The sequence below is a fragment of the Aplidium turbinatum genome, chromosome 7 (assembly GCF_918807975.1).
Source record: "Aplidium turbinatum chromosome 7, kaAplTurb1.1, whole genome shotgun sequence".
In the NCBI taxonomy this organism is placed as follows: Eukaryota; Metazoa; Chordata; class Ascidiacea; order Aplousobranchia; family Polyclinidae; genus Aplidium; species Aplidium turbinatum.
Window position 1 is genome coordinate 10,878,774 of NC_137478.1, and position 12,730 is coordinate 10,891,503.

The 12,730-nt window shown below is 38.4% G+C and overlaps 1 protein-coding gene across 1 annotated transcript in view; it reads left to right on the plus strand.

Annotated features, from left to right (window-relative positions):
- Positions 1 to 12,730, plus strand: part of LOC145774268 (tricarboxylate transport protein, mitochondrial-like) — a 64,822-nt gene that overhangs the window by 11,759 nt on the left and 40,333 nt on the right. Inside the window, exon 2 of the mRNA XM_082585466.1 lies at positions 4,066 to 4,167. Coding sequence (XP_082441592.1) covers positions 4,066 to 4,167 — 102 coding nt within the window. The remainder of the gene's footprint in view (positions 1 to 4,065; positions 4,168 to 12,730) is intronic.

A 12,730-nucleotide genomic window follows, 5' to 3' on the forward strand; every position in this document is an offset into this window, starting at 1 on the left:
AATAGCACGAAAAGTGTGGTTGCGAAATGTTTGATGCCGGGCGTTGGAACTTCGATCAAAGCATTCTCCCGCAGAGTTCAAAATGGCGGCGCTGACGCCTTGGTAGTTTCTCGTGTGAAGCGTCGCTTTTAGACCTTGCTTTGAAGTACCTGGCGCAAGAAAGTTTACGTAAGTCAGCACTTTTATGATTGCATCACGTGATGCCCCCCATGATTGTTCCTCGACCTGACGATGTTTAGTCCTCTCTCAGTTTTTTCCCTTTTTATTTTTTTTTCGTTTTTTTGTTTGTTTTTTTCGTAAGGCACGACGTTTGTCGAATAGTGATGGCGCGTGTCGAGTGACCTCGTCACCGAAAAAGGCAAAAATCGCAGCCCTGCATACACATACACCTAACACTTATGCATCAAGAGATGTTGTTTTTAACTATTGAATTGTGTAGTATAGTTTATAATGAACTAGCACAGCAATCGTTAGTCTTCTACCACAATTACAATAAAAGTAAAGTTATGGGGCTCTGAAAATGGCTGAATTGCTATTCGCTACCCCCCCAAGTGAAAAATAAGGGTAGCGCCGAAATTCAAATGGCCGCCATGGGAAAACCGTTTGAGATATTGATCTAAAACTTAGGATTCTTTCGTTTGAAAGCCTAAGGCATAGTATGACAACTTTTCAGCAAAATATTTGAGGTACCATATACAAGATATCTTCATATTGGCTGTTTTGATATGGAATGACCCAATTATGAGAACATAAAAACACTGTGAGAGGTCACTAAATGTTGGTGGATTCACCCAAAATTTTGCCAGGAAGGTTTTTTCAGGCAAATGCAAAGATTAAATAGGTGTGCACAAATAAAAACAAAAATTTCCGAAAAATTAAACGGTCTACTATATTGCCGTATATCTTTATACTTGCATACCAGTAATGCATTGCATATGCAATGCATTGGATAAGTGATAAAAGTGCAGAGCCATGTGTAGTTGTGTACTGCTTACGTTACTCTTATTTTATCCTATTAATTAAAACTTTTCATCTAGTTATGAGATTGATTAAATTTTTATCCAGCCATTTAGTCACAAGTCAACAGTTCAATCCCATCAATTCAAAAATAGTGTTATTCATTACATTTATCTCAAAATAAACAGCAAGTTGTCACTATTTTAGTATATAATATAAATTGCAGTACGGTAGCCTAGTCTCGCTTATTAAGCCCAATTTGGTTTAGTTTGGAATTAGTTAATGTAAAAGAGTATATGTATACAGAGAATTGTCCCCGCTCAATAAGCCCAAAATTGAGCTTAATAATCGTCGACTGAATTGCCGAGTGGTGAGAGCCCTGGAACGGCAATCGAAAGAGTGCCGGTTCGACACCGCTCATGAGCATGCAGCTGTGTCTTTGGCAGGACACTTAAAGGCATGCCTGAAGGTGGACATGAAGATTGGCTTCCTTGCCTTCCCGTCCACTTAATCTAAATCTTCAACCACCAGGTGTAAGCCTGGATACGACAAACAAACAAGCCCAAAATTCTCTGATCCCGAAGTAGGCTTAATAAGTTGGGACTTGGGTTTTTTTTCCTTGAGACTTTTCGGTCATTTGTCCGAAATGATTTGAAAAAATTCGGTCATTTTTTATTTATTTCGGTCATATTTAGTCATTTTGACCGAATTGACTATATTTTTTTCGGACATTTTGCTAAAAAATCGGTCAATGACCGAAAAAAAAAACCAGTTTGGGACTACTTGATTACATTTTATAGTCAATCGTGCTTCGCTGTAACTTTTCTAATCAGTCATAAACTGGAACACTACAAGTAAGTTTTTTTCACAATAAATAAAACTCATAAAATATGCCCTCATAGTTGAAAACATTGTGGTCAAACTCACCCTTACAGCCAAGTGGTCTCTGATGTTCTGCTACTTAAACTTGCATGACTAAAAATGTATTCAGCCCTCGACATTAGCTTCCATCTACGACGGCAAAAAAATTGCCGTAGCCCAGGGCGGTAGCCCAGAACATTACGCAAGCTATTTTATGCGCTGACAATGCTCTTGTGAACTGTAAAAAGTTTGCAACCTTACAAATACTGCTTTAATTGTTACGCAAAAGTTATTCTTTCATCGAATAAATGGTTCTTCGGCAGTAAAGAAAAGTAATGCTTCCGATCATATGTCATCGCGTTCATGAAAAGGCAGTTTTGCGTCTTCAAGTATTCCAGTGACGACGCGACAACCTCATCCTCCGATGATTCCGACTCTGATTAGTTCTTTATCCAACAGACTTTCTGTTGCTCGCAGTATCCTAATTGTGCCGAAATTATGTTAGTGTATACGTAAATCGAGGCAATCTTCTCGCAGGGAGCTATTGATTTGTTATCGGTACCTGATTGAGCAATTAACGTTATTTCATGATAATTCAACGTCGCTAGATGTCGAATTAATGTAAAACAAACGTAAATTTCTTATCATTGGGCATTGTTGTTACGCATTATAACCCGCCGGAAAATTAAATCGATTTGTGCTGCCTTGAACTTTGAATCAACCCAAAATTAACTTACTTTTTCCTCCCCAATGACTTATTTAACGTGAATCACCGTAACAGCATGCGTATCGCGTTGCTCGCTTTATCGCTACTTTTGGTATTATTACATCACAACAAATCAAACAGTGCGGTCGTGATAGACTATTTGATTATTTTTTTCTCTTCTCGTTTTACATGTTTTGGTACATTTTTTTCGGTACAAATAAATTGTTTTGGTACAAATAAACGTTCACAGCAATTGCCGAGGTAATTTCAACTTTTGCCGTTTGGCCTCGTCAACGTTTTTGCGAAGTAAAAATATCCTAAATTCGAAGACTGACTGCGTGAGTGTTCACAGCAAGTAAAATAGTCCGAGGTGAGGTTTCGGTGCGATGTTTCTGCTAATTAAACTCACTCTGCGAGTAAATAACACAGGAAGAAATTTTAAACAATTTTTGTCTGAATTAAATGCTTATTTTGCGACGGCATTTTTATTGCCATAGCAGAATGGCCATTATGACGTTTGCTGCGGCATTTACCACGGCAATTGCCTTGTGCCGCCGCTAATTTCGAGGACTGTGTATTTATATATATGTCATTAGAATCAGCAATTTTTGAAATCTTACTCATTATTTCGCTGGAGAAACGAAGAAGGGTTGGATGCACCAACTACAGGTCATCCTTTCATGAAACAAATCAGCCGATTAACTCGCTAATCTGCAAATTTATCTTTTTCTTTGAGCACTAACCAAAATCTGTTGATTAGAATTCCTGATCCACACAAGAACTCCGTGCGAACTGATCTTGATTAACTAACCTAAACTAGATTAGTTTAACCTGTTGCCTGAAAGATCTGTTGTGGGTGCGGCCAACCATGAGCCTTACTTATTTTTTCATTCAGATCTCACACATGTGTGTTCGGCCAGTTACATTTTTATTGCTGGCATAGCGATCTCTATACACAGGTCGTAACAACGTGCAAACTGAAGGCCGATGTAATTTCGATTTTGAACTCTAGGCCTAAACTAAGTTTACTTCATATCCCTTTGAAACTATACTATGACAAACCAAATTACACAGTGTGATCACTGGATCTCAAATCACTGCAAAACTCTTAATTTTTTGTTGAAAAAATGACAAATGTTTCCCAATTACCAGTGTTGCCAGACGTTTTTTTGGATTTTCAGCATAAATGCCAAAATCTAACACATTATTTAAATGGTAACAATAGCACTAAAATAAATCAAAATCACACAAAAAGTATGTTTATTAACTAACGCTCAAACTATCAATTTATTTTAGCGACTTTGGCTAGTCAAATTTTAAGCTGCACGTTGTCATAGTCTGTGTATAAAGGTCGCCATGATTGCTAAATGCTAGTTAATTTTTGTTTAGATTATAATCACTACTTTACATCAAAGTTGATCTGCCGTACGTTTTATAACAAACGACATTGTGAGTTGTGCGGTACTTTTGAACTTTGGTTTAGTCTTTTTTTTATGAATGTGTCTTTACTCTTTTTTATTCATAACAAATATCAATTTAAGGTGGAATTGCTGGTGGTATTGAGATTTGCATCACATTTCCAACTGAATATGTTAAAACACAATTGCAATTAGCTGAAAGTACCCATCCACCCAAATATAAAGGTAAGTAATAACTGACATTGACAAGTATTATTTCATTGTAGTAGATCAAAGGTGGGCACTTGGCAACCTATGGGTCGGATCCGGCCCATGTGCAGCTTTTGTGCGACCCATGACAACATTTATAATTGCTCCATGTATCCAGCCCGTCATCGCATAAAAAATTAGTGCTTTTCCTGATTGTACAGATGCAATTTCTGCTTATACGAACCAATGTGTTTTAGGTAAAAAAAACCAAACATTTTAAACTAATCACTGATACTGCTAGGGCGCTAGGCCTCGGAATCGCCCGTTTCGGTGAGTCCGATTCGGTGAGTCCGATTCGGTGAGGCCGATTCGGTGAGGCCGATTCGGTGAGTCCGATCCCTTAACGGGGGATTTTTTCATTTTTTTTTTTAATTATTGGGTACCAGGTCTTAAAACTCGTATTTTTCCCGGCAGCCATTGTGGCCTACCAAGAGCTCCTTCTCGGCGGCCAAATCTGCGTGCTTGGAGGCCAAAATACAAACAACGATAGCACAAGTAAATAGAATTAAACTTGCTACAGTGTGAAAATGATCACTTGGCGTTGTTAAAGTCTGGGCGACGTCCTGCAATAGAATCGTTATACCACGCAATAACTGCTTTATCGGGATTGTCACTGTCACATGCTATTGCGGGACCATCTAACGACACTAAATTGTTGCAACTTCTCGCAGCTCAGGAGATTGTTTCAACTGCATAGCCTACCGCCTTTCATAAAACCTGACTACGGTATTTATTCCGTTATGATGCTGTTTTGTTTTTTTTGCTGAGACTTTTCGGTTATTTGTCCGAAATGACTTGAAAAAATTTGGTCATTTTTTATTTATTTCGGTCATTTTTTCTGATAAAAATATTTCTTTTCAAGTAGCTGATACAAATCAAAATTTGCACTTCCTGACTTGCTACAACATTAAGTTTCGCTGAGAAACGTTGTCGTGTTTTATCTGAGAAAAGTTAGAACAGACAAACGTTTCTTCAACGTTCATCAGCGAAACTAAACCTTGCAACACCCGGTTGCAGACATCTTTTATTGCACCGAATTGACTATATATTTTTTCGGACATTTTGAACAAATTGACTATATTTTTTTCCGACATTTTGCTAAAAAAATCGGTCAATGACCGAAAGAAGTACCCAGTTATGATGTCACCATTGGGGGTGTGAAGTCACTAACCCACAGCGGGAACATTTCTCAACTATGAAGACACGTGTTTTCCCCTCCGATTTCAACTAACCTAGTTCTCCTTTTTAACAACAATTCAATGTCCGACAACATTGTATCGATATAAAAACGACAATATTGCCAGCCGATGTAAACTAGCGCTTCGGATTAACACTTTGTTAAAATAAACGTTGGGAATTGCAAACAAGACTTACAGCGCTGGTGATCGCAGCTGGATATATGCCATTTACATACAATAGCAAATGTTCCCGCGCAATACAAAAGTGGTGATTATGACGCGCTGACCTAATTCTGCGTCACTCTTTGATACTACATATTTTCGACATTTAATCCACGATCATTCTAATGCGAAATTAAATAATTGGCTAGAAGAAACCGGCGGCCAAACTTGGCCGACTGAAGAGGTAGCACCGGCACTCCGGCAGTCATTCAAGCACTACTTGGCGGCCATGGCCGCCGGCTGCTTTAAGGCTTGAGTACCGTAGTCTAATTATCATTGCAGTTTTAGGGTTAGGGGCTAGGGGTTAGAGCAGTGGTTCCCAACCTTTTTTGGTGTCGGGGCCGAATTTCAAACTTCAGAGTGCGTATGGAGCCGCATGAAAACACTCAAGTAATTATAACGAAAATTTTAAAGCATGAAAGCATGTACCAACGAATAGCGACACTAACAAGAAAAATATCACAAATCAATTTAATGTCCAACTTGGCATTGGCTTTGAGCCAAGTTTGTCAAAGCGAGGCGCAATTGCAGAGGATGCAGTAGCTGCTTGAGGTGCTCATCGGTCAATCGATTGCGATATTTATTTTTGATTCTGATCATTTTGCTGAAAAGTGCTTCATATGCGTAAGTTGATCCAAATACAGAGGCATTTTTCTGGGCATTGGTTTTCAAGTTGGGATACTTTCCCTCTGGAACTCGACTCCAAAATTCAAGTAGCAACTCCAATTGTAAATTATCAGGAGCAGTGGCCACATTAACTGCAATAGGATTTGATTTATAACTTCACATGTCGTATCCCCTGCTTTGGTACTTCGTACCCCCAAACGGTACACGTACGCCTGGTTAAGAACCCCTGGTGTAAGATGTAAAATGAAAAGTTCACTGACAGTCCAACCTCTACGGCACAACGACAATGCACAGTTTGTAAACAATTTTGACTTCGTAAACTATTTTGACAAGTCAAAAAATAATCGCCTTAATTATTATAAATAGATTTTTTATATGTTTTGTGGGATTTTCAGGGGTCAATGAGAGCCGCAAGAAGGCTAGCTTGGAGCCGCAGGCGGCTCTAAGAGCCGCGGTTGGGAATCACTGGGTTAGAGGTTAGGAACTCACCGAATCGGACTAACCGAATCGGACTCACCGAATAGTAGCAGACCCGCTAGGCCTACCCTATGGCCTACAGACATACCGTAGTGGTAAGTTCTATGATCATGTTATGTCCATTATTAAAATTCACATCGTAAAATTGTTCTACCTGTGTGAGTGCATAAGAAATAGTAGGGTAGGGTGGCTAGTCCCTTACTCTCAGCCACCTTTCCTGCAGCAATTATGTCCAACCAATTTATTACAACGTAGGTAGAGGTGTGCAGTGTTTTCAACAACCAGCTGAAGGTGGGAGTCGAACCAGGTTTGCATAATTGGAAAGTCAATGCCTATCTTGTTGCCCCATCTTACAATGTAGTACCAGTAGCTGTAAAATTCTACAAAATGCTAATTAACTGAGATTGATTTCGGAAAATGTAATTTTGTCTGTTACATTGTATCTAACAAACATGAAAATTACGGGCACATAAAATTTGGTAACAATTACTACCTTGAACTTTCACAAAGAAAAGATTTCAGAAAAAGCATACCGTAATTATGGAGTTGGATAACAACTATAACATGAAACCAGCCAAGTTATTGAATTGATTACATCATCGCCAAAGCTGCACAATAATACTGATCTGAAGAAATAATTCGTTACATAGGTACTAGGTAGCCAATTTTACGTCGATGCAACGTCGCCAGACTTTTATTGTCAATTGGCATTTTTATACATCAGGTCACAAGATCAAGTATTCTCTTGGATGTACTATCATCCCTTGGTCTTTGTGCAAGTTATGGTCAAGTAATAGGGTTTAAACGATCCTCTACGTAAGCCAAGCGAATAGTGATAATACAGATGAGGTAAAGGACTCTACATGTCATCCCGGCTCTTTCTGTCAGTTGGTAGCAGATAACTTCGATTTTAACGAAGATAAAGGTAAATGAACTCATGATACAACGCATGTGATGGGCATTATAAATTGTCAAACACCAAAAATGGCAACTCGACCACTAGTTATTGAAAAAATGACACGTCAGTGCAACTGACCTGTGACTGGAATTAGGCAATTTTAGCGATTTAGTCAAGTCATATACTTCTGCAAAGACGGGTACTTGGAAAGACGTAGGCTACGAATTAAGCAGCTGAATGCCTCTCTCGTGTTATTTACGCACCATGAATCGCTTGATACTCTATGGCTGTGTTCAAACATATTCAATTCTAATCCAGTACAATGGCAAGGGTTCATGGCTAATGCAGTTCAAGGTGAGTTTCAGGTTTTGTCAGTATCATTTAATCATAATGATACCGCTTAATCCCGCAACAGATGAAGCTGTTTACAATACAATGATATTCGTTTAAGACCAAGCGAGAAAAATCAGTATAATATTATATATGTTGTGCATTCTTAACGTTTGACCAACCCCTCTACTTCAGAGCATTCAAAATTAAACAGGTCAATTTTGTTTTTTTCAACAATATTCATTTACGCCTTGGTGGTTTTCATCAACTGATGTCCATTCTCGGAGCAGGGTAATGCAAACTGATGGAAAGAAGTAGTTTGGATGATTTACGGAAAACTGTTTATGCATCGAAATCTTTGCCAAAAATGATGGGGAAGATTTGTGCAACGTTTCTACAGGGCATTATTGTTGGTACTTGTGTAAATGTGGATAAAGGATTACTCCTTAATTAATAATAATGGTAACGATATTATTTGCAAAATATGTGGAAAGAATCTGAAAGAGATTTCTCTAAGAAGATCTGACTAAGCAAGTCTACCTATAACGCTATGCGAAAAGCCTTAAAATGTGAAGATGAAGAGATACACATATCATCCACCGAAATCTTTCACAGATTACTGTGTATAGCCTGTTTGCAGGGGCCACTGGAACCAGAGATATTTTCATATGAACTTGCCAATGTTCCACCATCACTTTTCTCAGATGACGCAAGGATGTGGAAATCTCTGAAATCTGCATTGTTCAAATACATAATCTTGCAAAATGAGGATATTTTGTGCACTCATTCTCGATTATCTTGTATTTGATGGCTGTGCTTTCATTCACCGACTTTCCTGACCAAAATTTGGGAATATGAGAAATTTGCTTGAAATATTCATTCGATATATTCTACTCAGGGAAAATACCAATATCAGTGTTGTTTTTGACAATTGTGATATTGAAACAACCATAGAACCAGAGCAAAAGTGTAGAAAGCTGACCACAACTTGTCCCGATGTAGCAATTCGCTTGGACACACCCATCCTGGCAAATAAATAGGCGTTTTTATCAAATAAACGTAACAAGCAAAAAGATGCTGATATAGGCTACATTTGCTTTATCACGCACCATGCGGAAACAGCATTTATATGGAAACGTCTAACACGAAAATTTCCATTCGTCGAGCTCAGCTTGCTCTTGGAGAAAATATGTGCCGATTGTTGCTATTTTGCCATGCATTTTCTGGATTCGATACAACATCCTGCTTTCACGAAATGGGAAAAGTGAAAGTTTTTTAAATTTTGTAAGTCTGAACAAAGTGCAACGTAAATGTACCGCTTTCGGAAACAAGGAAGCTTTAAAAGAAAAGATATTTCCAGAATAGTAGTAGAATTTGTCCAAATTTTGTACAAGCAAGTGTTTTCCATGCCTACTTTGAATTTTATTGCGCTACCATTACTCTGTATCCCTAAAATATATATCAGTTGAAAGAATGCCCTCAAGAAGTAGAGCATTCTACTTTTACAACCTTCGTGTGCATCATCAAGTGTCAATATGGTTTCATTTGAAAACTGTGCTGAATCTTACTTTCTATGGATACAAGGAAACAGCTACACCCAAAACCGTTCTGAAAGAAATTAGGCGCAATTGAGGAGCGCTAAACGTTTATGCACATCTTGTGGTTGCTCTAAGAAAGGCTTTAAATCCAGTATTTACTGTGCTTGTGAAGCTCAGTGTGAAAATTCATCACTTTTAAATTGTTAGATACCCAAGAGCTGTGAGTGTACAAGTATATTTACTTTAATAAAACTAGTTGCACGAAGAAGAAGAATCCCTAGAATGGGACCTAAAGTTGTTACTGTGATAGTTTTGCAAGTAAAATATTTTCTGCAATGAATGATTTGTAAATGAAAGTGCAAAGAATACAAGACATGTAACCGAGTCGTTCATATCAAGCATTGTTGTGGGTTTGAGACCTGTCAGAAGATACTTCATTCTTTTGATTGTAAATGAAAGTGAACGCATATATTAAATATACGGTACTCTGCCTTTTCTGTTGAAGCAAAGCAACAGTACTGACTACTGAATAAACGACATTAAATGGTCTCCAGATTAGCATTAATCGCTCAAATTACCGATGTTTATCTTTCTATTATATGTTGATTCTACATCTGCCAACGTTGTATAACCATTTGTTTCAATTGCCAATGATGTTGAAGTGTCATATAGCCTGGATTGCCATACGGGTCATTCCATGCCAAATGAGCAAATGGGTTACACCACATGTCATAGATTTTATTGAAACTTGGCATACTTGTAGATTAGGGTGGTTCAAAAAAAGGAAAATTTGGAAATTGTAAAGTCTCATCCTTTCAAAAGTTTCCATTTACTACAAAAACACCTTGTGTAAAATATTTTTGAAAAATATTAATGTTTAGAGGTAGCTCAAGGCTTTCGAAATTAAGGGGTATTTGACGAAATGGGTCAAACTTTAAATACCTGTATTTCGTAAATCCTTAAAACAAACATACATCTGTTTGGGTTCATTTTCATCAGGTTGGAGAGTACTATAACTTTGTAAAGTTAAACAATGGTAAATATGTAATTTTGGAAAATTGCAGCTTTAAATTTTTTACAAAATTACTTCGATAAGCATTCAACATTCCAACCATAGGCACCAACTCCGGGGGGGCGGAGGGGCGCCTCCGTGAATTTAGCTCGGGGTGGCTGCCCCCACGCAAATTATTTTAAAAAAATCCTAAAGCAAATGTTTCTAAGTTCAAATTTGCGTTAGTTTGACCTTCATTGCGGATCGAACTCAATTAAAACATCTACTTGTTGCAACAAGAGCGCTGCTCCTAAGATAACAACAGAAACTTGTACGGTAGCTGATAAACGCCAGCATGGTGCCGCTGAAGCATTGTAACAATGATTGAAAAACGTTTTTCTTGATTTCTTCCGCTTTGTTTTTTCTTGGGAGTGTCAATAACGAGGTGCAGTTTGCTCAGTTTAGTATCTACGCGCAGTGTTTTTTTTAGGTGTTTTGGGGGACCGAAACGGTCCCCTAAATTTCTCCTGCGGTTTCCCAAAATTTGGACTTGCAACTACAGTAGAAAAGTAATGGTTGTTTCTCGCTATGTCTTGTCGATAATACGAATATAGCCTACGATCAATAGTTCACGTCCGGAAAAAAGAACAGGCCTAAGTGGAGGTACAGCGAACAGCTGAATCAAAGAGTTATTCACAAAAGAAGTGCACCTTCGATACTCGTCAATGTTTATTTCTGATTTATGGCGCATAATGATCAGTTTTTACGTGTGGAAACATAACAAGCAGAAGCCAACAAGCACACTTTGTTTGATTGTGCAGAAAACTTGTTTGGCGGCCGTCTTGGGCAGGCTGTTTGGTCGCTGTTACAATCATTTAAGATGTGCCTTGTCGAATAATTCATTTTATGTTGCGTTGATTGTATGTAGGCCTAGTTATGGCTATTTTTTGGTATTTAAATGAAACACTTGCGGTCTCTTAAAACTACTTAGCGGTCACCCAAACCAAACCTTAAAAAAAACCCTGTCTACGCGTATTAAGAGCTAAAGTTCAAAGTGACTAGCATATAATTCGAAGTAGCCTACAGGCCTCGAAATTCGTTTATGTTGACGGCGGACAAACGTGTCCGGTCTGAGCAGCTATCTCGGCGGACACACCAGTTTTAGCCGTCGATTGTCATGCTTAATCACTTTATCTTGATAATAATTCTTCGCCATTTCAGAACTATAACTACGGTTTTAGAAGGCTTTTTAAAAAATCAATAAAGTCACTCTGAAAGGCTTTCATCAGACCAACGACTTGCGCTTGAAGAGTCAAAGCGCCGTGTAGCTAGTCAATACGTCACATAACTGGTTAACTTCCCCCGAACGAGGTCGTGTGGCTTATTGCGTCACAATACTTTGGGCAGGAGTCGGAAAATTTCTACAATGACGCTACTATTTTCTAACTCTGAAACTCTGTGTGCAAACTCTGAAACTGTGAAACTCTGCTGTGCAAAGCAAACCTGCAAACCAAAACTTAACAAATTTTGTTGCATCTTGCTGTAATAGCGTAGTCGTATAATCTAATTTAGTAACCAACCTTGCCGTATCATCATTACTCGGAGATCAAAGCCAGATATTGTGACGTAAAACTTGAACTAAATTGCGCGTGATTAGTGTAGAAGTACCTGTACTCCTATCGATTCTTAGCGAAGAATTTACCTTTATTACGCTGATTCAATGTCATCAATCCTTGAAGCAACGTAAAAATCGAAAGTTTTCCTCCTTAAATGGAAGCTAAGGGATACAGTATTCACATTTTCTAGATGCGCGCTAGAATGTGCTGGAAAATATATTATTGCAATGCAATGACGATTTGTATCGCTAGGTCCCGTGTTGTTTCTCGGCGGACAAATATGACCGATCTAGATGGTACATCCCGCGGACATCACATGCTGTGACGGCGGACATGTCCGCCGGGACTTTTGAGGCCTGAGCCTACATTATAAAGCTTGGCGATATACAATGGCAGATAGACGCAAACAAACATCAATGCTGACAAACAAACATCAGCATTTTGAACGTAAGCAATCAGTCGGCTAAAAAGTTTGCCCCCCCCGGCAATTTTCAAAACCCGGCGCCTATGATTTCAACGCATCATGCCAACATTCCAAGAAAGTATTTTCTACGAACAAGGATTTGCTGGAACAGATCATTTATGGCAAAAACCATTGCCTTTGATATATCATAGCTCGTATAAGTGCAAAGATTTGTTTGCACTTATAAATACGTTTGTTT